This window comes from Pinus tabuliformis, chromosome Q, assembly GCF_031772625.1.
Source record: "Pinus tabuliformis cultivar Carrire ecotype Pingquan chromosome Q, CPIR1, whole genome shotgun sequence".
In the NCBI taxonomy this organism is placed as follows: domain Eukaryota; kingdom Viridiplantae; phylum Streptophyta; class Pinopsida; order Pinales; family Pinaceae; genus Pinus; species Pinus tabuliformis.
Genome location: NC_142296.1, coordinates 351862465 through 351889325, shown reverse-complemented (window position 1 = coordinate 351889325; position 26861 = coordinate 351862465). Strand labels below are relative to the sequence as shown.

General features: G+C 39.7%; 1 protein-coding gene across 2 annotated transcripts in view; it reads left to right on the top strand.

The window, feature by feature from the left end:
- Positions 1-15249, top strand: part of LOC149219627 (protein BROTHER of FT and TFL 1-like) — a 141504-nt gene extending 126255 nt beyond the window's left edge. For both annotated transcript variants that reach the window (XM_089382636.1, XM_089382635.1), the window contains 3 exons: positions 14305-14366; positions 14495-14535; positions 15029-15249. In XM_089382636.1, coding sequence (XP_089238762.1) covers positions 14305-14366; positions 14495-14535; positions 15029-15249 — 324 coding nt within the window. The remainder of the gene's footprint in view (positions 1-14304; positions 14367-14494; positions 14536-15028) is intronic.
- The last annotated feature ends 11612 nt before the right edge of the window (positions 15250-26861 follow it).

Here is a 26861-nt window from a genome sequence, read left to right as displayed (position 1 = left end):
AACCATTATCTTTGACTTAAATCTAAGCCATGTTGCTATTTCATATAAAAACCCTTTTTTTTTTATATTTGATATACAACATATATAATAAATTGATTCTAGAGAACCTCCCCCACCTAGGAACTACTTATTCCCTTTGTTTCTAGAGGACTAGAGTAATATCTGGAGTCTGTGTCTTGTAAAATTCCTGAAAATAATGTCCTTCTCCATTGCATAATTACAATGAAACATCCGTTTTGAGATATTTACGGGTGGGTCGCTATATATTTGAAAATTTTGAGTGTTAGCCATAGCATCCCTAGGTCATTATCGTCGTCATTTATGGGTTCAGATAAATTTAAACCATATATTGCATATTGTAATAAGAATTGACTTATGAACCATATCTAAAATGAAAATGAAGGCAGCGACAATGAAGTTTGATCAAGTAATTAACTATGAAGTAAGGAATTCTTGTGAGAAAATCCTAAAACTCATTGCGAAGCGTGTCGAAACTGTAAACCTCCGTAGATCCATAGTCATGGTCCCTTCACTTTTTGGAATCATTATTTATGAAGACCTCGACCACCTAGACTATAGGACACCTAGCCTTACTAACCACTTACGACCTCTTGTTTTCCTGCAAATTTCAGTAGGGTATGTAATTTTCCTACTGCTTCGTTGAGAAATGGAGTCTTATGTGCTCGAGGAGTAGTCTAGCCGGACGATTTTTTCTTTTTTCCCTGGAATTTTGCTATACATATTTTTTTATTAAATTGTGAATTTTAATTTTTTTGTTTTTTAAAAAAATTCAAAACACTGAAAAATCACTGATACTTGAATTCTGACCATTATATAATTTAAGTTTACGATTTTAACAAATCTGTTGGAATTTTCTGATAAATTCCATAACAGACAGACAAAAAATTGCTATGTTTTTGCACTCTGTTTTTGCACAGAAAAACAGAAAATCGCTTGCTGGAAACGGTGTTTCAGCAACACAATTTTTTTTTTCAGTTGCTGTAACTTGTGTTGCAGCAACGCTGTTCGTGGTGTTGCAGCAACGTAAATTTTTTACATCAAGTATTTTTTGAGTTACGGTGTAACAGCAACAGGAAAAATTAACTTGCGTTTATTAAAAATAAACTAATTGTTACAGATTTGTCTTCCTCATACTGAGGGAATTTCACAACTTCTATTGCTGAACATCTACTTCAGAAATTCATTAAGGAACGCTTCTGTTCCACACAGATAAACATCAAAAACGAATTACATTCAAATTTCTGCACTGCTGTGCATTTTCCCTTTCTGTTGTCTGCTGCGCTGTTGCATCTACTCCTGTTGTGCGCTGTTGTGCATTTCACTGTTCTGAAATTATTCTTCTTCCTCACACTGTTGCGTGCTCTCCTCTGCTCTGTGTGATTCTTCAGCTGCTAACCTTAAAACAGAACTGCTGTGTGGTATTTATATGCTAAAACATATCTGATTAAAATAGTAAAATATTACAAAATATCTTCTAATGTTTATCTCTGTATTTAATGCAGCAAGGCGGTGATGCTTCTATCAAAAAACAAGTCGGCTGTCTGCAGGGGAATTCAATTGAAACTTTAATGCATATTAATGCGCAAAAATATCTGGAGTGACTTTTCGGCATCGAACAGGCTGGAGTATTTACTGCAAATCCAGTTGTTCATTGTTACAGTTGGAATTAAATTCCAACACTCCCCCTTAATTTCAACTGTTGCATACCCAGACATTTCCTGAAATGATCAAAACCTTTCTTTGCTAATGGTTTTGTCAAGATGTCAGCTAGCTGATCCTCTGTTCTGCAATGCTGCAAAACAATCTCACCATTGTTAACCAATTCACGTATGAAGTGAAATTTGGTGTCTATGTGCTTTGTTCTTTTATGAAAAACAGAGTTTTTAGACAATTCTATTGCTGAGCTATTGTCACAGTAAATGGTTGTGCCCTTTTCTTGTTCATGACACAAATCTTTGAGAACTCTTCTCAGCCATACTGCTTGGCATGTTGCTGCTGTTGCTGCCACATACTCTGCCTCTGCTGTTGACAAAGCCACAACTGGTTGCTTCTTGCAAGCCCATGAGATGGCTCCCGATCCCATATGAAACACATATCCCGATGTGCTTTTCCTATCATCAACACTTCCAGCCCAATCACTGTCAGTGTAACCTGTCAACATGAAACTTTTAGAAGAGGAGTATAAAATACCAAACCCCTTCGTTCCATTCACATACCTTAGAATCCTCTTGGCTGCCTGCCAATGAGTCTCTTTCAGTCTTTCCATAAATCTGGAAATTAAACTCACAGCGTGCATAATGTCTGGCCTAGTTGCAGTCAAGTACATAAGGCTACCAACTATGCTCTTGTGTAGTTTTGGATCAAAATATTTGTTGTTGTCTTCTTTGGTCAATTTCAACCCCACTACAGTTGGAGTCACAGCTGCTTTGCTGTTCTGCATGTTAAATCTCTTCAACACTGCTTCTACATATTTATCTTGAGAAATGAAAACACCATTTTCACTTTGGTCTACGTCATTCTGTTTTATGTAGAGTGTGGGTTCACCATCACACTTATCAAACCCATTCTCAATCAGATAAGCATCAATTCTGCTGTACCATGCTCTTGGAGCTTGCTTCATCCCATAAAGAGCCTTCTTCAGTTTACAAACTTTATGCTCTTGGCCTTCAACTTCATAGCCCAGAGGTTGATCAACATAAACCTCTTCTTTTAACACTCCATTCAGGAATGCAGATTTAACATCCATCTGATAAATCTTCCATTTGTATTGTGCTGCAATAGACAACACTGTTCTGACTGTTTCCATCCTTGCTACTCGTGCAAAGGTTTCATCATAGTCTTTGCCTTGTTGCTGCTTGTAGCCTTTTACAACAAGTCTTGCTTTGTGCCTGTCAATCTTACCTTCAGCATTGCTTTTGGTCTTATAGACCCACTTAACTCCAATGGCATCCTTGCCTTCAGGGAGGTCCACTAACTCCCATGTTTTACTCTTCTCAATTGCACCAATTTCTTCATTCATTGCTTCAATCCATTTATCTTCATTTACAACATCTTCAAAATGGATTGGGTCATCAATATGACAATACAAAGCGAATAATGAATTCAGACCGGTATTGTTACTTACCTCTCCTTGTTCATAAATCTCATTCATATTTCTGAATCTTGGTCTTCTTGGTGTGCTTGGAGTTCCATCCGAACTTGAGGGTATATCTGATCCCTGTGGTGTTTCAGCAACAGCTGTTTGTGGTGTAACAGCAACTGTTCTTCCTTGACTTCTCAAGGTTGTTCGAATTCCAGCTTGTGGTGTGGTTTGTTGTACTTGCTGTGGTGGAGGAGGAGCCACCAAGGAAGGATTATTTGCTGTTGTCCCTTCCTCTTGTTCTTCATGAGACACAATTGTCTTCACATTCACTGTTTTTTCTAAGCTTCCATCCCAAGCTTCATCTTCAATGAACTGCACGTCTCTACTTACTATTAACTTCTTGGTGGATGGATTATAGAGTTTGTATGCTTTTGACTCATCACAATACCCAACAAAGACACACTTCTCCCCCTTACTATCAAGCTTTTTCTTTAGCTGATCTGGTACATGTGCATATGCCACACAACCGAATACTCTCATGTGAGTGACAGTTTGCTTTTGACCACTCCATGCCTCTTCTGGTATTCTGTTCATGACAACTTTAGTTGGGCATCTATTTAAGATGTAAACTGCGCAAGTAACAGCTTCTGCCCAATACTCATGCGGCAAGTGTTTTGCCTTCAGCATACTTCTGACCATGTCAAGAATGGTCCTATTTTTCCTTTCAGCAACACCATTTTACTGAGGTGTATACCTTGCAGTGAACTGCTTTTATATGCCATTCTCTCTGCAAAAACGTAGAAAGTCTTGGGAGATGTACTCTCCTCCTCTATCTGTTCTGAGCACTTTGATGTAATGCCCACACTGCTTTTCAACAAGAGTTTTGAAGTGGCGGAATTTCTCAAACACTTCACTTTTCTGTTTCAGCATATACACCCATGTTTTTCTGGTGTAATCATCAATGAAGGTTAAAACATATTTATTTCTAGCAAATGATGGTATTTGCATCGGTCCACACACATCAGAGTGAACAATTTCCAAGGGTGCTTTTGCCCTTATACTCTTCCCTGCTGGAAAGCTTTCTTTGTGTTGCTTGCCCAAGATGCAGCCTTCACAAAGGCTGTCTAGTTTCTCAATCAACGGCAATCCCTTTACCATTCCCTTTCTGTGCAACAGATTCAGGCCTCCGAAATTGAGATGTCCAAATCTCAAATGCCACAACCAATTCACATCTTTCACTTGTTCCTGAAAGACTTCTTGTGTTACAGCCGCAATAGTTCTGCCTTCCTTCAAATCTGCCCTGAGTTTGAGAGGAAACATTCTATTGCTGGTTATTTGCACCTGTGCAATGATCTTCTTACTTTGAGGTATGTCTCTGATAGTACACAAATCATCTTTGAAGAACACGTTGTAACCTTTGTTTATGAGCTGTCCAATGCTCAAAAGATTACATTTCAGACCAGGTACATAGTATACCTCTGGCACAATCATCTGTTCTCCATTTTTTGCTCGAATACTGACTCTGCCCTTACCCTTGACAGTTATCTTATCATCAGTCCCTGTTGTTACCTCAGATTTCACATTTTCATCCAGATTGGCAAACATTGCAATATTTCCAGTCATGTGATTACTACAACCTGAGTCTAAGAACCAAAAATCTTCTTGTTTGTCTTGTGCTATGTTACATGTTAACAGCACATTCTTTGGGTTCTTATCTTCTTCATTTGCAAAATTAGCATTCTGCCTATTATTCATGTCATTTTGTTTTTTCTTGCATTCATTGGCGTAGTGCCCAAATTTTTTACAATAATGACATTGGACTTGGGATTTATCATACCTTTGTCCATGAGCTTGTTGTTTGCTCGAACCTTCAGCTTGGTTCTGATTGCAGCTCCTTCCGCTTGTGCTAGCAGGATAATTTCTGCCTCTGCTTTGGCTTCTTCCACGACCTATGTTATTTGCTCTGCCTCGACCTCTTCTTTGGCCAAAAGACATGAGTCTTGAATGCTTGCTCAAAAGAGGAATCTGTTCCTCTACTCAGTCTGTGTTCATGAGACAACAGAGAAGCACTCAGCTCATCTACCGTGAACTGTAAGAGATCTTTTGTTTCTTCTATTGCTACCACAATAGATTCAAACCTTGAGGGTAAACATCTCAAGATTTTCTCTACAATCCTTCTATCTTCAAGAATCTCACCATGAGATCTTATCTGGGTTATCAAGCCAATAACCTGAGTGAAGAATGAATCTATTGTATCAGATTCCTTCATGCTGAGATTTTCAAAGTCTCTCCTCAACATCTGCAACTTTGCAGTCTTCACCTTCTCCATGCCTTGATAGGCAGTTTTGAGAATATCCCATGCCTCCTTAGATTTTGTTGCTGCAGCAATCCGCGGAAAAACACTTTCATGTACTGATTGGAAGAGGAAAAAGAGGGCTTTGGCATCCTTCTTTCTATCGCTCTTCAAGTGGTCTCTTTCTGCTGCTGTCAAAGCAGCCAACGCCGTTGCATCTGCAGGTTCAGCATAGCCTGTTTCAACTAGCTCCCATATTCCTTGAGAAGCAAATAATGCTTTCATTGTTATGGACCAATAACTATAATTTTTCCCATTAAACTGTGGCAGTTGGGGATTTGTCAAACCTGTTCCAGCATCTGCCATCTTAACCTGTATTGGTAAAGAAGAGATATTGACTGTAAAATGAAAACAAGCAAAAACTTTCTCTGCTGGAAAAATCTGCTCAACAAACTTCTTACAGCTCCTACAGTGAAAAACAATCTCTGTTTTTGACTCACTGAGTGCCTAGACCAGCTCTGATACCATGTTGGAATTTTCTGATAAATTCCATAACAGACAGACAAAAAATTGCTCTGTTTTTGCACTCTGTTTTTGCACAGAAAAACAGAAAATCGCTTGCTGGAAACGGTGTTTCAGCAACACAGTTTTTTTTTTTCAGTTGCTGTAACTTGTGTTGCAGCAATGCTGTTCGTGGTGTTGCAGCAACGTAAATTTTTGACGTCAAGTATTTTTTGAGTTACGGTGTAACAGCAACAGGAAAAATTAACTTGCGTTTATTAAAAATAAACTAATTGTTACAGATTTGTCTTCCTCATACTGAGGGAATTTCACAACTTCTATTGCTGAACATCTACTTCAGAAATTCATTAAGGAACGCTTCTGTTCCACACAGATAAACATCAAAAACGAATTACATTCAAATTTCTGCACTGCTGTGCATTTTCCCTTTCTGCTGTCTGTTGTGCTGTTGCATCTACTCCTGTTGTGCACTGCTGTGCATTTCACTGTTCTGAAATTATTCTTCTTCCTCACACTACTGCGTGCTCTCCTCTACTCTGTGTGATTCTTCAGCCGCTAACCTTAAAACAGAACTGCTGTGTGGTATTTATATGCTAAAACATATCTGATTAAAACAGTAAAATATTACAAAATATCTTCTAATGTTTATCTATGTATTTAATGCAGCAAGGCGGTGATGCTTCTATCAAAAAACAAGTCGGCTGTCTGCAGGGGAATTCAATTGAAACTTTAATGCATATTAATGTGCAAAAATATCTGGAGCGAATTTTCGGCATCGAACACGCTGGAGTATTTACTGCAAATCCAGCTGTTCATTGTTGCAGTTGGAATTAAATTCCAACAAAATCCTTACTAAATTTGAAACAATATTTACCAATAAAAATGCTAGAAGAAAACATCTCACAGTGCATTTCCCATGCATTCATCCTGGTGCCTAGGAATGGAATTTGACAGATAAATTGTCTGTCAGGGGTGATTTGTAGGGATGGAATTTGATAGATAAATTGTATGTCATGGGTGATTTGTTTATCGAATATAGTTTGAAAGTTTTTGCTGAAACTGTAGAAATTAGACGAGAGGCGTGAAAACCATCAAATTTAATTAGTGAATCTGTTTTAAAATTCCAACTCTGCTCGTGACAGTGGGAAAACACAACTTTTCAATCTATTCCGTGCAGAGCACCGGTGGTAAAACGCAACTTTTCGATCTATTCCGTGCCTCTAGACGTGTAAATGATGTCAACCCCTGCCATGTCAATTGTCTCTTGGAAAGAAAAATCCAAATCAATGTATCTTGTCTTGTATATTTCAAATTCACATCATTTTATAATATGTCTTAATTTTTCTCGTGGCTTACCATATCTGTAATTCTAAGATTCATTCAGAAAATCCACAGCTTCGATTCCTCAACTTTGCATTTCACCATTTATCAGCCCATTCTAAAAAGAAAATCAATCTCCTGAATTCCCTACGTTTCAATTACAACGGCAGTATATCATCCCTTCTCCCTTATAGCAAACATTCTATAATATTTTCAATATTTGCATGAAGTTATAGTTTTGCAGTTCATGATATCTTCTAGTCATATGTTCATTGTTGATCTGTTTGATCGATCAAAGTGTTTTAAAAGGATTTGTTATAAATTATAGTGGAGTAGAGGTTTTCAAGGAAAATTTAAAGATGAAAATTGATGTAGATCAATTTTTTTCTGAAAATTTTCTCCATAGACAAGTATACCACCAAATGTTGTTTATATGTTTGTTGATGTGGTTTTTTTTGTTTGGACAGCTGATTAGATTGTTAATAGAAGGCTTCTCGGAAAAGCCAGATGTTGCTTTCGGGTGGCTACTATTAGCTGGTGTCTCCTTGTTCCATTTTGCAGATATTCCTTTTCTTGCGTATATATATGTAAACCCGAAGACCTCGCAGGTGTAAGGCCTATGAAAAGAATGAAATATTTTGTTTTATGCCCTGAAAGGTTTCACTACGCTATACTATTACTTGAATTCTTGATTAAGGCTAGCCTTTTTGTTTTATTTCTGTGAGGTGCCAACCTCTCCACCAAAGTAAATACGAGTGAAGCGAATCCAGGGTAGCAGATGTATTCGTAACCAATCGTCAAATCATAGTAAGGCCTTATGCCAAAATTAATCTGAATTGTGTTAGAAAAGTCGATATAGGGTTTGCATACTGAAATTTCTTGGCATGAACCTTCTGTTAAAAATAGTCTTTAACTTTTTGTTGGATGGAAAGAAACCCCTCTATTCCTAAAAAAAAATTTAATTGAAAGAAACCCTTTAGTCCCAATGAGTTAAATTAACCTACAATTCTTTGGAATTTGAATGGGTTTTTTTTGGTCTAATTTCCCTAAAATCTGGCAGGAATTTATTGAAATCACAAGTTTGATGGATAACCCCTGCACAATCAAAGTACACAATCGAAATTCCCTAAGGGTTTTTAAGGGTGTTGAATCCATATATACATATTATCATATATAGAGTCAATTAAATAACACAAATCAAGATTTTACCTCAAATCTTTCCACCAGATTCTGGCACTGGAAAGTCCAAAAGGTTACACTAAAGACAACTTCATTTGAAATGGCGGAAAAATGGTGAAAGGTCGGCCCTCCGAGCCCTTTTCATATTACAAAACCCTCAAATTGCTGAGTCTCGAACTCGTGCGAGTGTGTCCCACAATATAGTCCGAGGTCTAGAGTAGTCAGGCATGAGAACTTGGTGAACGGGAGGAATTCCCAACCCTAACCTATCTCGAAGTCTGACCCCCGACTTTCATGGCCTATCAGTATAGTCAGTGTGATGTTGCATTTGGTGAATAGAGAAAAGTTTCCGACTCCACCCTACCCGCAGTTCTGATTCCCGACCTTCCTTGGGAATTGAGCGTGGGCTACTCCAATTGAAGTTTTGTTTTAATTGTTAAGGGAAGAAAGAGGGTTTGTAAAGGGATTTTCCATGTGGGAACCATGAAACAAAGAAAACCAGGAGGTATTCGATTTTTTTATGTTGTGGGTCTTTCTAAAAAAAAGGGATTAGTCATGCTTGTGCTGCATCATAGTGGTGTCAGAGCTTTTGAGCTCTACAAAGCCTGTAATGGGTAAAAGAATTTGAGAAGTTGTTAAGAATTGTATTGTTGGCATGCTACCCAAGAGAGGATGCCAAAAAGGGCGTGGAATGGACAAGGACCTAAGATTGGAACTGAGGTGTGTGTAGGCAAAAATGGAGGTCGTGGATACTACCAAGAGATGAGAACCGGATGTGGGAGACATCAATGAGCGTGACAACACGAGTTCTAAGGAAGAGGTGGGGAGAACTATAGGAAGAGAGTAGTTAGATGAATAAATAATTAAGATGGTTACCAAGGTCAGGTAGAGAGCAAAGATGGAAGTGTTGTGATATGATGCCAACATGAATGTGAAGGAGTTGTTGGAATGAATTAGCACTCTAGACAAGTATTTTGATTATGAGGATGTTGAGGAGGACTAGAAGGTCAAGTACATTGTGACCAAATTAAAGGGACATGTAGCACTATTGTGGGATGTGTTACAGGTAGATCAGATAAAAAAGAAAAAGAGAAGATTAAAAATTGGGATAGGATGGTGGCTAAATTCAAGAGCAAGTTTATGCGCAAGGATTACCAGTTGAATTTATTTAGGAAACCACAAAATTTGAAGTAGGAGACGATGATGGTGAAAAAATACACAGAGGAATACTATAGGATGAATATTAGAGCAAGACACATCGAGGAAGATGTGGAGAAGGTGTCCATATAGGTAAATTTCCTGAAGTATGAAATCTAGGATGAAATTGGCCTCTTGCCCTTCAAGACTGTGGAGGATGACTATCAGGCAACACTAACGAAAGAAGAAAAGTTGGTTGGGAAACAAAGCCAACAAAGCAAAGGAAGGATTCTAGCTAGAGGGAAAGGATCTCCCAATAGGGGAAGGTTTCAACCCCCGAGAGAGGAAGCAGGGAGTTCAAGTTGTCAATCTCCAAGAGGAAGAGAGTCAAGAGGCAAAATATTTTTCCCAAGAGGCAGAGGCAAAGAAAGAAATGTTAGATGCTACATATGTGTAAATATAAGTCATATGTCATGGAAGTATCCTAAAAATAAATCAGCCAGTTGAAGAGGAGTGCATGTTGTAGAAACCAAGGACAAGGCAAAATAATAGAGTTAAAAGAGGAAACTCCTAAGTTGGGTGACTCCCTAAGGTTAAAGGGGATCTTAATAAAAGAAGAAAATGAGAAGCAAGAGCTAGCACAATGAATAAATTTGTTTAGAAGAGTCTGCAAGTCCAAGGGAAAAGGTTACAAAGTGATTATCGATAGCGGAAGCACATATAATTTGGTCTCTATGGAAATGGTGGAGAAGTTAGGGCTGAAAAAGATGAGACACCCACTCCTTATCAGGGGACGTGATTGCAAAAGGGACATGAGATCCTACTTAACAAACAAATCAAAGTAAAGATCTATATCGACAACTATACAGATGAGGTGTTATGTGACATCATGCCTGTGGATGTTTGTCATGTCTTATTAGAAAGGTTGTGGTAGTATGACAAAGGAGCTATCAATGATGTATAGAGGAACACCTACTCTTTTGAAAAAGACAATTGCGGGCACATGTTATTTCCCTTGGAGGACAAAGGAGTCAAAGAGGAAGCAGACCCAAGTATATTGATGATGAGCAGGAAGGAGCTTCTATAAGAAGTAAAGTGAGAACGAGAGGTGCATTTCACTTTAATTGGTAAGCCTAAGACTGTCTTAACCCATACAAATTCAAATGAGTTTCCTGTTGAAATTCAATCACTATTAGATGAATTTGTTGATGTTATTGTCAATGAGTTTCCAAATGCCTTACCACCTGTAAGGAGCATCAGTCATCATGATTATTTATTTCCATGAGCCAATTTACCTAATAAGGCAACTTACTGGATGACACCTAAAGAGAATGAAGAAATCAGGAAAGAAGTCCATGAATTATTGGACAAAGGATGGATTAGAAAAAGTTTGAGTCTTTGTGTTGTGCCAATGGTCTTAAACCAAAAGAAGGATGGAGGTTGGAGAATGTGCACTGATTCCAGAGCCATCAACAAAATAACCATCAAGTATAGATTTCCTTTACCCTACATGGATGATATAATGGATTGCCTTAGTGGTGCTAGATATTTTTCAAAAATAGATTTAAAGAGTGGGTATCATTAGATCATAATGAGAGAAGGAGATGAGTGCACCACTAAGTTTAAAACAAATTATGTCTTGTATGAATGGTTGGTTATGCTTTTTGGATTAACCAACACACCCAATATTTTTATGAGGCTCATGAATTAAGTCTTCAAGGGATTCATTCGTACGTTCGTAATTGTTTATTTGGATGATATCCTTGTGTATAGTACGAATAAGGAGGAACATCTCATATTTTTAAGATTGGTATTAAGAAAATTACATCAAGAAAAAATTCTCATAAATTTGAGAAAGTGTTCTTTCCTTAAGATAAAATTAGTTTATTTAAGATTTGTAATTTCTCCTGAAGGGTTGAAAATGGACCCTGAGAAGGTGAAAGGCATTAAGGATTGGCCTTCTCCAACAAGTATCCGTGAAGTGAGAAGCTTCCACGGGTTGGCTAATTTTTACCAAAAAAATATTCAAAATTTTAATCGCATTTGTGCACTATAAAGATAAACAACCTTTTATGCAGACAACAGTAGTGAAAGAGACACTCCAATTGTTGAAAAAGAAAATAACCAAGCAACCAATTTTGGTTTTGCGTGATTTCCAAAAGCCTTTTAAGGTGAAGTGTGATGCTAGTGGAATGGCTATTGGAATTGTTCTTAGCCAAGATGATAAGTCAATTGTATATTTTAATGAAGAATTAAATGAGACCAGGAAAAACTATTCCACTTATGACAAGGAAACTTATGCAATAATTCAATGCCTCAAGAAGTGGAGACATTACCTTATGCCCAAGGAGTTCATTCTATACACAGATAATCATGCATCATAGTTCACAAACCAACAAGACAAGTTGAAAGGGAGACATGCTAAATTGGTTGAATATATGCAAAACAAATCTTTTGTTCTAAGACATATTAATGGAAATGCTAACAAAGTTTTGATGGTTTGAGCAAAATATGTCTAGTTTTGCAGCAACTACAAGTCAACACTTTGGGGTATGAACACCTCCAAGAATTGTACAAAGAAGATCCAAATTTCAAAGAAATTTATGAAGCTTGTGAAAATATTGTGGCCATAGATAGAAGTCTATGGCTTGAGTACATGATTCAAGAAACATTGTCGTTTAAGGGCATCAAGCTATGCATTCCAAGAGGGTCGACAAGGGGTAATATGTTGAAAGAAAAACACACTAGAGGACTTGCTAGTCATTTTGACCATGACAAGAAATATGCATAATTAAGTTCTTTTTAGTTTTGGTCGGACATGAGAATTGATGTTAAAAAGTTTGTTGACAGATGCATGATTTGTCAATATGCTTAAGGAAGGCAACATAATACTCTGATATATTTGCTATTTCCCATACCCAACAAACCTTGGGAATCCATTAACATGGACTTTATTCTTATATTGCCAAAAACTCACAGGAAAAATGACTCAATTTTTGTAATAGTAGGCATATTTTGTAAGATGGCACACTTTATACCTTGTTCAATGATAAATTATGCTTCCCATATAGTTAATTTCTTTTTTACGGAAGTGGTAAGATTACATGGATTGCTTAGAAGTATAGTCTCAGATTGAGAAACAATTTTTTTTGGACATTTCTTGCGGAATTTGTAGAGGAAATTAGGAATAAGCTTAGCCTATAGTCAGATTACCATCCCTATATAGATGGAAAAACTAAGGTTGTTAATAGAAGTATGGGAAATATGGTAATATGTTTGGCCCATGAACACAATAAACAATGGGATCAAGTACTCCCACAAGCTCAGTTTTCATACAATGATTCTCTTACTACAAGCACAGGAAAAAGCGCTTTATGTATGGTATTCACCCCATAGGTATTTCTAAGCTTGGGAATTTGGGGAATGAAGAAGCTCGAAGTGTTGAAGCAAAAAACTTCACCACTGCTATGAGGATTCAAATTTTATTCGTGTGTATAGTATTATAGGCCACTATTCTAGTTTGAAAATTCACAGATATAGAATGTAGGTGAATATTTAATAAAAAACATGTAATTTATTATTAAAATTGGTAAATTTTTGGGGAACATCATCCATTTCATCATATGTATGTAAAACATGGGCAAATTTTTCACCAAATTGGAGAACTTTTTTTTTTTTTTTTTCAGAAAATGTCCAAAAAATAATCAATTAGTGAAATTTAGCATCTAAAATTTTCCATGCAAATGATACATGAGCAGGTCAAAGGGCAACAACTACAAGAAAGTAGCCTTAGATATAAAACGAGAGTTGATATCAAGAGAAGGGAAGTAAATTTTGAAGTTGGGGATTCAATTTTAGTTTATCTGTAGAAAGAAAGGTTTCCAAAGTGAGAATATAGTTAGCTAAAATTAAAAAAGATTGGCCCCTCCAAAGTCTTGAGGGTGTTCTTAGCAAATGCTTATGAAATTGAGTTACCCCTTGATATAAGGATTTATCCTGTATTTAATGTTGTGTATTTATATCATTATATGGAGCTGGAGAAAAAGATCCCACAGGCTGCAAATGGAGATGATCCTTGACCAACAACTTATCAAAAGAACTAGGAACAAAAATTATTATGAGTACTTGATTGAATGCAAGAATCTTTCAGCTGAAAAAGCAATTTGGATAGGGGTCCATGAAATCTTTTGTTCCAAGGGAGTTTGATGCCAAAGCATTATTCCACCAATTTTTTTAAGAAAAGTTTTCCTATGTAAATATCTCTACAGTTTGCTAATGTGTCCTTGAGGGACAATTATAACCAATACTGCTTTTCTATTGGTTGATGTGTATTTTTGTTTGGACAACTGGTTAGGTTGTTAATAGAGGGCTTCTAGAAAAAACAAGATGTTGATTTTAGGGAGGCTGCTATTAGCCAATATCTCATTGTTCTCTTTGTTCTATTTTGCAGATATTCCTATTCTTAAGGGGAGAAATATAATTATTGATAAAATAATAAAATTAGATTGAATTGGAAAAAGGAAAAAATTAGGAAAATTATGTAAAATTAACCCACAAATTAATATTAACCCTTAAGAATTTCTTTATATACCCTAAAAATTTCCTTATTTACCTGCCCAATATTTCCACACATGATCTTTAACCCGTAACAGTTAACAGTTGAAAAGTTGCTAAGAATCTAAGTCCAGACTCCACTTACACGCAGTCTTTTGTGATTTCGCTCAAAAAGTGATAACTTTTATGTTCTCAGGTTCTGACAGATCCGGATGCACCTACTCCCAGTGACCCGATCGGACGCGAGTACCTACACTGGTATATATTCATATTCTGCAAGATTTCGTGAACGAACTTTGCAATTCAACATCCAAAGACTTTGTACAATTTGAACATTCTGTCACCATAACAACTTATGTCGCTTTAAAACTTGATGCCATCTGCAGGATTGTTACTGACATCCCTGGTACAACAGCTGCAATTTTCGGTAAGAACTGTTATATGATTTTACCATAGTCGTTGTAATAAATTTCAAATCCTTTGAAAACAATATGAAAATTCTGATAACCATCAATGTAAGATTATCCTACCTTAATGATAAGAGAGATCTATGCTTACTCTTAATTTCCTCTAAAATGATGGTGCAGTACAGATTTATTTTAAATACACATTTAATATGAATCTAGAAAGATTAATTTTTTTACGGGTATATATTATTTAAATGTTTTGTATAATTATTTAATTTTTAATAAAAAATTTATATTTCTTGTTTTGATTAACATAAACTTAATTTCAACATAATGAAAAAAATTAAATTACACATCATTTTAAAATGTAAAATAAACCTCTCAGCTTAATAACCTTTTCCATTAAAAATATTAGAAAAATTTTAATAGGACTACTGTCAGTAACTCAAACTCGATATTCACTTGAAGCATGGACCGATGTATGACGGATAACGGTTTTTTCACGTATCCCAGGAAGAGAGCTGGTGAGTTACGAGATTCCAAGGCCTATGGTTGGGATTCACAGGTATGTATTCGTTTTGTTCGAGCAGACAGCACGACAAACTGTACAGGTTGCTCCCAGATCGCGCCGAAACTTTAGTACCAGAGATTTCGCTGATAGTAATGGGCTTGGACTACCTGTTGCTGCTGTTTATTTCAACGCTCAAAGAGAGACCGCTGCTCGGGGACGTTAGAAAGGAACAAGGAGATTGCCATCGCAATCGCTTCTGTAAATATAATTTCATGACTTTGTGCTGTATGACTATTGTCCGTAAGATGCTGAGAAGGTGAATACCTTTTCCATGTTATAATTAAGTATTTATTAAAATGGTCGAAGTGTTGCAGTTTTAATAATATCGATCGGAGATTGTTATTGAAAGGCATCTTTTTGGTGCTTGTTTTAGGGTACTGGTGCGTCATGATTATAGACTGACTGTTAACAAATAAAGGAAAGCTACAGAGTCAATCCCATTTCGCTTGGGCAAATAATATTTATGCAGCTATGGGTTCATTAATGAGCCCGGTGGTATATATCACCAGTAAAAATTTTCAAAAAATCTTATAAAGGCAGTGTTTGAATAGTATTTTTGATGTTGGAAATAGATTCAGCACCATCAAAAAAGTCTAGCACATCTAAAATTTTGAAGCTTAACAACTATAATTTGGACTTACAAAAATCTTTGCCAGATTTTATCTAAATATGACTGGAATTTCCATAACTTTCGGAGCAATTCCTCCGACTAGTTAGATTACCAGGTTCGTTCATTAATGAACTAGTAGTTTCATATGTATTGTTGGCCATTTGAATGTACCAATGTTGATTCTCAAGTTTAAGTTTAATTTAAATTTATATTGATGGTAAATTTTGACATGAATTAGAAGTGGTAAAATCTAACTAATAATTTAATTAATAGATAAAATAGTTTTAGTTTTTTCCTTCTAAATTTCGTGATAAAATTTCTAACAAAATTGTAATCCCTTTTTATTTAAAATATATTTTGTTAAACATAAATGAATTTAACACTGAAAAATTTCATGGTATTTTAATTTTGCTCGAATTTATAATCCTTAAAATCTCTAATTTTGTAAAATTTTGAGCAAAATTATATTTTTTTAATTTAAAATATATATTTTTTTAAACCTAAATAAATTTAACACTGGGAAAATCTCATGATCTTTTAATTTTGCACAAATTTATAATTCTTAAAAATCTCTATTAAATTTTAACAAATTAACTTGAAAATTTAATTAATAATTAATTTTATTTAATAAAAATATATTTTATTTATTAATTAATATTTTATTTATATTTAATAAATATTTTTATATTTTAAAGTATAAAACACTATTAAATTTAGCTATTTTATTTTATTTGACTTTAGCCTTTATAGATTTCAAAAATATTCAGAAAAAGGGTCATCACACTACAATCAAATAATTAATACTCAACAAAATCAACAATTAAAAAATATTCGGAAAACGACTCTTCGGAAAACGGCCATCACACTACAATCAAATAATTAACGCTAAGCAAAATCAACAATTAAATTGATCAGGAAAGCAAAAACTCTGGGGATAATTTTATTTTCTCAATAAAAAATGATAAGTTTGAGAAGATAACTCATCCTTGATCTTCAATTGTTTAAGAAAAACTAATAAATTACAGAATAATAAATAATCCTTGTTCTTTCTTTCGCAGCTGAATTATAGTAAATTTTTTAATCAATCATTAAACATTATATTCTCCCTGTAAAGAGTTAAGGATCTGCTTGGTTTTTTTTGTTTTGTTTTTAAATTTGATAAGAGATGTGTTTGATTTTTGTTTTATAATAATAGTAATGGATTTATCATCTTTAAAACATTTAAAACATTAAAGTTTGATAATGATAATTTGCATTTTCAAAAAAAAATACTAAATTTTATTAAAATCATATTGAAAATTTTATTATTTTTTTAGATAAAACCCACCGTTTTTTTTATAATAATGATTTAGAGAAAGAAAGACAAATACTTGAATTAGATTCTCTTTCATCTCTCCCTCCATTTAATCGTCTATTACAAAATTCCAAAAAATTAATTACGAGAAATGAGTTAAGGCCGCGTGATTAGAGTTAACTCCAAGGTCATAGGCCTAGCCTCATGCGAATAGACATGATCTCCTCACATAATTAATTAGCTTAGGACTCTGCTTGTAAGGACTTGCAGTCCTTGACACGCACTCCGGCATGAAGTGCGATGACAAACGAAGAAAGGACGAGCTCACGCCTACAGCGATGGGTATATATGCGTGGAAGCATGGTTTAGTACCTATGGAGTCGACCTACGACTTGAAGCAAGCCTACGGGTATTTGCGATGGAGTGTGGGTGCGTTAAGGCATGGAGGGCGAGTCAGCCGGGTAGGCCAACTCGCCATGCCACTCGTATAAATTAGATGTGCATGGAGCTCATTTGGACAAGCAACAAACTCGCTCATCATGTGAAGAAGAAGGCGGAGATCTAGTGTGGATACAGCAAAGAAGGAAGGCGCAGTTTTGGTGATGCACCAATTCATGGGCAAGGCCACACGGAGGTAGCACCATCTCTTGGTTTTGGGCGAGGGCGCGGGTAGAGGTTGCCCGCCGGTTGGAGAAGGGCGTGCACGGGTGTGGTGCTCAGTTGTGCGAAGGAGCGCCCAACGGTTGAATGAAGGCGTGGGCGCCCGATTTGTGCGACGACTTGGCACGGGTTCTTGGGTGACTCGGGTGAGCGCCCGCCCGTCGTGCAAGTGTGCACGGTGAGACATTTGGTGAAGCCGGTTGTGCGAAGTGGGTGTCTTGGTGACTTGGTGGAGTCACCCGCCCATCGTGCACGAAGACAAGGTTCAGTTGTGAAGTGCGGAAGGCAGCTCATGTGAGGGCGCGTCCGCTCGCCTTGGGCAAAGAAATCTTGGCTATCACACAGAGGTGTGATGATGATGCAAATTTGGCTAAGTATAAAACTTGGTGTTTCCATGTATACTTGTAAAGCCTTGTAAAATTGGAGATTGTATAATATATTATTCATGTAGACTCATTGTTCAAGGAGTTGCCCCTCCCTTTATAATGTGCAATTGTGTTCTTCATTTATAATTGCTGATGATAATGAATGTGTATGGGTGTTCATTGGTATAAAGGAAACATTAATAATAATTTTTTGCGAAACACAAACTAAGTAGGATAAGTGGTTAGGTGTAGTCCGCGAACATAAGTATTGGTGAAAAGAAAGTGTTCGGTGGTGCCGCACCTCGCCAAGCGTGGTTGAAAGACTACCGTAGTCTCCGGCGTCATGACAGGTGGTATCAGAGCTAGTCTAAAGACTTGGAGGAGTCTTGCAGGAAGCTGGGTGAAGCAGGTGTACATGCACTTGACAATTGGTGACAGTGGAGTAGGTACTTGCAAGTGAAGGAAGCTGTTTCACATACAAGTGGAACAAGGGCTGGTTCAGGTTGCAAGCAACTTGGTGAAGTTGTTGGATGGTCGAAACTAGATCGCAAAGAAGAAGGAAGCTATTAGCAATGGCAGCTAAATCTCAGGTTGGGTCTAGTCACGGTGTGAAGGATGCTACTATGGCATTCATTGAAAAAGTGTTGGAAAAGATGGAGGTCTTAGAGACTTACTGGACTAAGAAGATGGAGTTGGTCGAGAAAGATCAAGAGGCCAATTCGAAGATGCGGGAAGAGCTCGAGGAACTTCGGACTCAACGCGAGTACACTGATCTTTTGTGTACACAACTTGAAGTAAGGGTCAAGGAGATTGAAGAGGCAAGAGACTGAGGCTTGGCAGAGATCATGGACTTGCATAAATCTCTTGATGAAGCCAGAGATGAGATCGCGGTGTTGAAGAAGGCTGTGAGGCATAACTCAGGTGGAGAAGTGCTTCATGTGAAAGTCAAGGAACCAGAATCTTATGATGGTACAAGGAGTGCAAAGACTCTTGGCAACTTTCTATGGGACATGGAGCAATACCTGGAACGTTTGGGTCTATCCGATGATGAGACGAAGGTGAAGGTAGCTGCTCAGTTCTTAACAAAGGATGCTAAGATGTGGTGGCGAAGGAGGATGGATCAGATTGCCAATGGCAATGCTGGTGACATTACTTCGTGGGATGAAATGAAGAAAGCTTTGCAAACCCATTTCAGTCCTCAAGATGAAACGTGGGAAGCAAGGATGAAGACTAAGTTCATAAAGCAGACAGGGAACCTACAGACATATCAGCGGGAGTTTGCAAGTGCGGTTCTAGAACTTCCTGACATGGCGAATAGGGACAAGGTGTTCAATTTCATTATTGGATTGAAGCCTTGGGCATGCAATGAAGTGAAGAAGCAGAAGATCAAAACACTTGAAGAAGCTTTTGCTGTTGTGGACAGGTTGGTGGAGCATTATGATGAGACTTCTGATGATAGGAAGAAGAAGCACGATAAGCCAAAAGAGAAGAAGAAGGATGATGCTTCGAAATCGGATGATAAGTTGAAGACGAAGAAAGCCTTGAAGTGTTGGATATGTGTTGTACCACATACGGCGAAGAATTGTCCTTCTAGACTGAAAGTGGTTGCAATTGCACAATCTAATGCGAAGAATGAAGAAGCTTCTATGGAGATGATGCAAATACTTGGTGCTATTGCTGCTACAGAGGTGGTCTTTCGAAGGGATCCTAAGAGGAACAGGTTGGAGTATGTTCGGATGAAGATTGTGAGTGCTGATATACTCACTATGGTGGATAGTGGGGCTACTCACAAGTTCATGAGTGAAGATACTGCGAGAAGAATTGGGCTGAAATTTGTACCGGTGAAGGCACAGATGAAGACAGTGAATTCTCCTCCTAATTGTGTTCTTGGTGTAGCCGAAAAAGTGGACACAACACTAGGTGAGTGGATAGGGAAAGTGGACTTCACTATAGTGTGAATTGATGACTATGAAGCTGTGCTGGGGATGGAATTCTTGAAACAATTTGATGCTATGATTGTTCCACATTTGAAGACGCTGTACATTTATGATGGAAGGGAAGATGTCCCCATTGGTGTGACAAGACCTGATTGTATGTTGGCAGTGATGCAAATGGAGGATGAAAAGCGCATGGAAGACATGAGTAAGCGGTTGTCTACGGTTGGGACAAAGCTTACCGAGCAGTTATTGGTCATTAGAACTCTTTCAGATAGTATCTTGGATTTGTCAAGAAGGCTAGAAGTGGTTGAGGATGATGATGATGAGGAGGAGGCTTATGTGAAGCTGAATATCCGAAAGGAGGATCGGGTCACTTATCTACAGAAGATGGAGATAGAAAATCCTGATAGATGGATTGAGATGATTAGTGAGGAAGAGCCTTCAGGCTCTACTCCCTCCACATCTTCTTAGATGACAAGAAGATGGGGCTCATTGTTAGCTGCTCATGGCAGTGACTCTTTAAAATAGGTTGAGCAGGTATGGCAGATGGTGCAGGGATGGTTTGGCATCAAGCATCATGACATGTTGCAGATGGGATGGATGTTCCATGGACCTGAGTGTCACGCCCCTACCCCTGCAGTAATCTTTCAACCGCTTATAGCGAGGTGCGGCACTACCAATCGTTTTCTTTTCACCAATACTTACGATTGTAGACTATGCCTAACATTCCACTTATCTTACTTAGTTTGTGTTTCACAACCAAGTATTATTAATGTGTTTCTTTATACAAGTGAAAGCCCATAACATTCACATAACAGCATTATACAATAGAAATGCACAACAGAATAAAGGGAGGGGCAACTCCCTGCAATATGAGTCTGCCTGAATCAATATATTATACAATCTTCACTTTTACAAAGTACAAGTTAAATCTTGGGAAACCCCAAATTTACACTTAGCCAATTTTCCAACTTCGGCAAACTCGATTGCCCAGCTCGTCGGCACCTCCGCACGGTCGCCGCACGACTCACCAACCCTTCGTTCACCTCGTCGCACGATCGTGTTGTTTGCCCAACTTGGGCGCGCCTCCAAGTCACCACACATGGGCGCCTCTGCACGAGTCGCACCTCCGTTCACAATCTCAACACTTCACCAAAAGTTACACCGTGTACACTTTCATGATGGGCGGGCGCTCACCCGAGTCACCCAAGAACCCGTGCCAAGTCGTCGCACAAACCAGGCGCCTACGCCTTCGTTTCACCATCGGGCGCTCCTTCGCACAACCCGGGCGCCACACACTTGTGCACGCCCTAAACTTCATTTGGTGGGCGACCTCTGCCCGCGCCCTCACCCAAGATTAAGACAGCGCGTTTCTCCTTCGTGTAGCCTCGCCCAAGGTTGGGCGCATCACCTTATGCGACCTCCTTATATTGCTGCGGCCACCTCTTATTCCCACACACTTTTCCTTTTGTTGGATGAGCGAAGATGCATGTTGAGCGATGGTTCAAATGAGCCATCGCATGACTAACTTATATGTTGTCCACAGTTATGCCATTCCCTTGGCCGACCCATTTAACTTATCAACCAACGCGTTTGTCCATGCTTGTGGCTTGGTCGGCTTGTCGACCAACACCCTCAACCATCACTTCCAACCGTCGGCTTTACTCCATGAATGCCCATGCTCCACCATCGTATAAACATACGTGACCGGTCACACTTTCGCATTATTCTCCCAAGTCGTTCGTGCGTTCTCCATCGAACTTTGCACCGGCGGTGACTTCTGGGACCGTAGGCCCTTACATCCTCCTCCACCTGAAGTCATTGTCGTCCTCGACAACATACCATCCTGGTAGCCATCCACCAAGATCATCAACAACTGTCTCACCCATGATGTCAACTCCTCCACATACTGCAAACATCTCTGCAACATATGTAGAACCACCGTCTCCATCATGTCTCATCCCGGCAACCATCTGTCACCAAGATCACCATACCAAGGTATACACCTCATCGGTATGTCATACATCGGAAATCATCTCAATCCATGACCATCGACCATCTCGTTGCAATCTCTACATGCTGCTCCCCATCGTGGAAGGCTGGCCCCTCCATCTCAAGCTACATGCTTCCTCCAACATATGTGTCGTCCTCATCATGTATTGTCTTCGTGTGAACTGCTGCCATGATACTCCAACATAATGCTGACACATCTCTGTACACTGTCAACCCCCATCTCTGAACTAGTTGGGTAGCTAATCCAACTATCACGCTCAAACCATGAGAATGCACATCCTCATGCCACCCTCAATCATTTCTTAGAACATCCCGTAACATCCTCAACTCAATCAAGAATCCATCTCCATATAAGTGTAAGCCATGCTCAGGCCCATGAAGTAGTCTTCATCTTATCTGCAACATGCTGTCCATGGTGTCTGGTACTAATGTGTTGCATGAAATCAGCCACACCCACCCCAACATGATCATCCACATGTGTATCTCCTCAATATGAAGAGACCATCTCATCAAACTCCGACTCTCAATGTGCCACATCCAGGTCCACGAAGCTACCTCCATCACATTTGTATGTGCCATCCCTCAAGTCTGCCATAGAAACAAGTATGCACCTGTCTCATCTCTCCATGTGCTTCCCATGATCATAGATCAATCAGCCCCCATGTGTTAAAAGTGGTTAAGTCTCGGCTCAACCCATGCCCAAGTGTTGCCACCAAGGCATCATTATCGTCGTAACTCCATCACTCCAAGGTGTCTCATATCGATCATCCACATCAAGTCACTCTTTCAAGCCATTCTCATACATGTACTCGAAAGTATGCACCCCATCTTGCATCAAAGTCTCTAACCTCAGCTCCTCAATGCATCAGATCATCCAAGTCCACCATATATGAAGTCCCCAAAAGTCATAACAATTTCATGTCATCATGAGCTCCATGAGTCATCTCCAATCAACATCTCAGCAAGCATACAAGTCTCGGCCCAAAGGTCTCTGCAAGATGCCTCAGCTCTCCATGTAGTAGGAATGCTCCATAGTCTACTCACAACTCCATCCAAGTCCATGGCCTTGTTGTACAAGAGTGCACAACCTCTCCATCGGCTCATAAGTAATAAGTCTCCATGTCACATCAGCAAATCCACCTGCACAACATCCCTGTCTTGGCACTCCTCATTGGATGCCCATAAGTGACACCTCTACAAGTGCTCCTGCATCATGTCCCTGCATAAGACTGCCATGCTCCATGTCTCCAACCTGATGTCCATGACTAAGTTGCCCATGTAGTCCAACCAAGTAGACCCATCACAATAATTGGTCATCCTCATCCAAGTTTGCCATCTTCAGTCTAGTGAACTCAGTCACCCAACCATATTATCATCACATGAGTCTCTCCATCATAGCTCCTCCACTAAAGGTTCCACCAAGACTATCTCTTGGTCTCGGCCATGAGAAGTCCACCCAAGCATCATCATACCCAAGTGTGTGCCCTTCAATCTGTCCATGAGTCATGCCGAGCACTTAGCCAATTCTCCATGTGGCTAAAGCATGACCCATCCTTTGCAACGATCATCATGTTCCTCCCTTGTCACGGACCTTTGTGCCTTCTACCATAAGGTCACAAACAACCCCAACAAGTCCTGCAACAGTAAAAAATCCTTGCTTCTCCATACAAGGTCTCATTGTAGACATCCATGGTAAGAACCTCCCTAGCATCGGCAAACTGATTTTTCCCTTCCCTACATACGGTCCATCTACCAAATGCTCAAGTGAAACACAAGTATCAATAGTACTTACATCATCATCATGAGGTTCCTCCATATGAGTATCCTCATTCATCCATGTCTGCAAACGGCACGATCCTGGGCCAATTTGATCAATCTCAAATTCATCCTCCATCGTTGTCACATCTGCAACATCCTCGATCATCATAGCTTCCTCTTCCTTGTTAGCATAATCTGCAACTTCATCTTGCTCCATTGTCCAACCAAGTTGAAGATGTTCGTCTTCAACATTTTTTTCCAAGACTTCAAGTTCCTTTCGAATCCGAGGGTTCTCTTTTTTCATCCGCTTCAACCTGTATAAGGTAAGCAAGAGCTTCCCTTCGCATTCTTCCAAACCTGCCATACCTTGTCATTTAGCTTGGCCCAAGCACAAAGCTTCTCCTCTGCCAAACCTGTTTCACCATTTACCAGCTTCACTAAGTTCCCTACAACCATGAACCGGCCCTTGTTCCACTTGTATGTGAAACCAGCTTCCTTCACCTGTAAGTACTTGCTTGCACTATCATCAGCTGTCAAGTGCATCCACACCTGCACTCTGTCACGAGCAACCCTGCTCCGATACCACTTGTCACGCCCCTACACCTGCGGTAGTCTTTCAACCGCTTATAGCGAGGTGCGGCACTACCAATCGTTTTCTTTTCACCAATACTTACAATTGTAGACTACACTTAACATTCCACTTATCCTACTTAGTTTGTGTTTCACAACCAAGTATTATTAATGTGTTCCTTTATATAAGTGAAAGCCCATAACATTCACATAATAGTATTATACAATAGAAATTCACAACAGTATAAAGGGAGGGGCAACTCCTTGCGATATGAGTCTGCCTGAATCAATAAATTATACAATCTTCACTTTTACAAAGTACAAGTTAAATATTGGGAAACCCCAAATTTACACTTATCCAATTTTGCAACTTCGGAAAACTCGGTTTCCCAACTCGTCGGCACCTCCGCACGGTCGCCGCATGACTCACCAACCCTTCATTCACCTCGTCGCACGATCGTGTTGTTTGCCCAACTTGGCCGTGCCTCCAAGTTGCCACACATGGGCGCCTCTGCATGATTCGCACCTCCGTTCACAATCTCAACACTTCACCAAAAGTTACACTGTACACACTTGCACGATGGGCAGGCACTCACCCGAGTCACCCAAGAACCCGTGCCAAGTCGTCGCACAAACCGGGTGCCCACGCCTTCGTTTCGCCGTTGGGCGCTCCTTCGCACAACCCGGGCACCACACACCCGTGCACGCCCTACACTTCGTCCGGCGGGCGACCTCTGCCCGCGCCCTCACCCAAGATTAAGACAGCGCGTTTCTCCTTCGTGTAGCCTCGCCCAAGGTTGGGCGCATCACCTTATGTGACCTCCTTATATTGCTGCGGCCACCTCTTATTCCCACGCACTTCTTCTTTTGTTGGATGAGCGAAGATGCTTGTTGAGCGATGGTTCAAATGAGCCATCGTATGACTAGCTTATATGCTGTCCACGGTTATGCCATTCCCTTGGCCGACCCGTTTAACTTATCAACCAACGTGTTTGTCCATGCTTGTGGCTTGGTCGGCCCATCGACCAATGCCCTCAACCATCACTTCCAATCGTCGATTTTACTCCATGAATGCCCACGCTCCACCATCATATAAACATACGTGACCGCTCACACTTTCGCATTATTCTTCCAAGTCGTTCTTGCGTTCTCCATCGCACTTTGCACCGGCGGTGAGTTCTCGGACCGTAGGCCCTTACACTGAGCATGGGTGAGATTCTTGGTGAGTCCAGGATGTGGCAAAATCTGAGATAGACTGGTGAAGGCATAAGGATGTTCACTCTCATGGCTTGAGCGTGACAGTTGGATTAGCTACCCAACTAGTTCAAACATGGGGTCCGGAAGTACATGGAGAGATGTTGGCATCAGGCAGGTAGGAAGGATGACAGTAAACAGCATGAGGACGACACATGATGGAGATGGTAGTGCTACATATGTTGCAGGGACGTTTGCAGTATTTGGAGGAGTTGACATCATGGACCGAGGATGAGACAGATATTGATGTTGATCTTGGTGGATGGCTCCTAGGATGTTATGTTGTCGAGGACGACAACGACTTCAGGTGGAGGAGGATGTAAGGACCTGCAGTCCTTGACACGCGCTCCGGCATGAAGTGTGATGACAAACGAAGAAAGGACGAGCTCAGACCTACAACGCGAAGATGTTATGTTATAATGCAATGCGTAGGAGGGGAAAGCGATGGATTTATATGCGTGGAAGCATGGTTTAGTACCTATGGAGCCGACCTACGACTTGAAGCAAGCCGACGGGGTATTTGCAATGGAGTGTGGGTGCGTTAAGGCGTGGAGGACGAGTCGGCCGGGTAGACCAACTCGCCCTGCCACTCGTATAAATTAGATGTGTGTGGAGCTCATTTGGACAAGCAACGAACTCGCTCATCATGTGAAGAAGAAGGCGCAGATCTAGTGTGGATGCAGCAAAGAAGGAAGGCACAGTTTTGGTGATGCACCCGTTCTTGGGCAAGTAGCACCATCTCTTGGTTTTGGGCAAGAACGCGGGTAGAGGTCGCCCATCGGTTGGAGAAAGGCGTGCATGGGTGTGGCACCTGGTTGTGCAAAGGAGCGCTCGATGGTTGAATGAAGGCGTGGGCGCCCGATTTGTGCGACGACTTGGCACGGGTTTTTGGGTGACTCGAGTGAGTGCTTGCCCGTCATGCAAGTCTGCACGGTGAGACATTTGGTGAAGCCGGTTGTGCGAAGAGGGTGTCTTGGTGACTTGGTGGAGTCACCCGTCCGTCGTGCACGAGACAAGGTTCGGTTGTGAAGTGCAGAAGACAGCTCTTGTGAGGGCGCGCCCGCCCGCCTTGGGCAAGGAAATCTTGGCTATCACACGGAGGTGTAATGATGATGTAAATTTGGCTAATTATGAAACTTGGTGTTTCCAAGTATATTTGTAAAGCTTTGTAAAATTGAAGATTGCATAATATATTATTCGGAGAGACTCATTGTTCAGGGAGTTGCCCCTCCCTTTATACTGTGCAATTGTGTTCTTCATTTATAATTGCTAATGATAATGAATGTGTATGGGTGTTCATTGGTATAAAGAAAA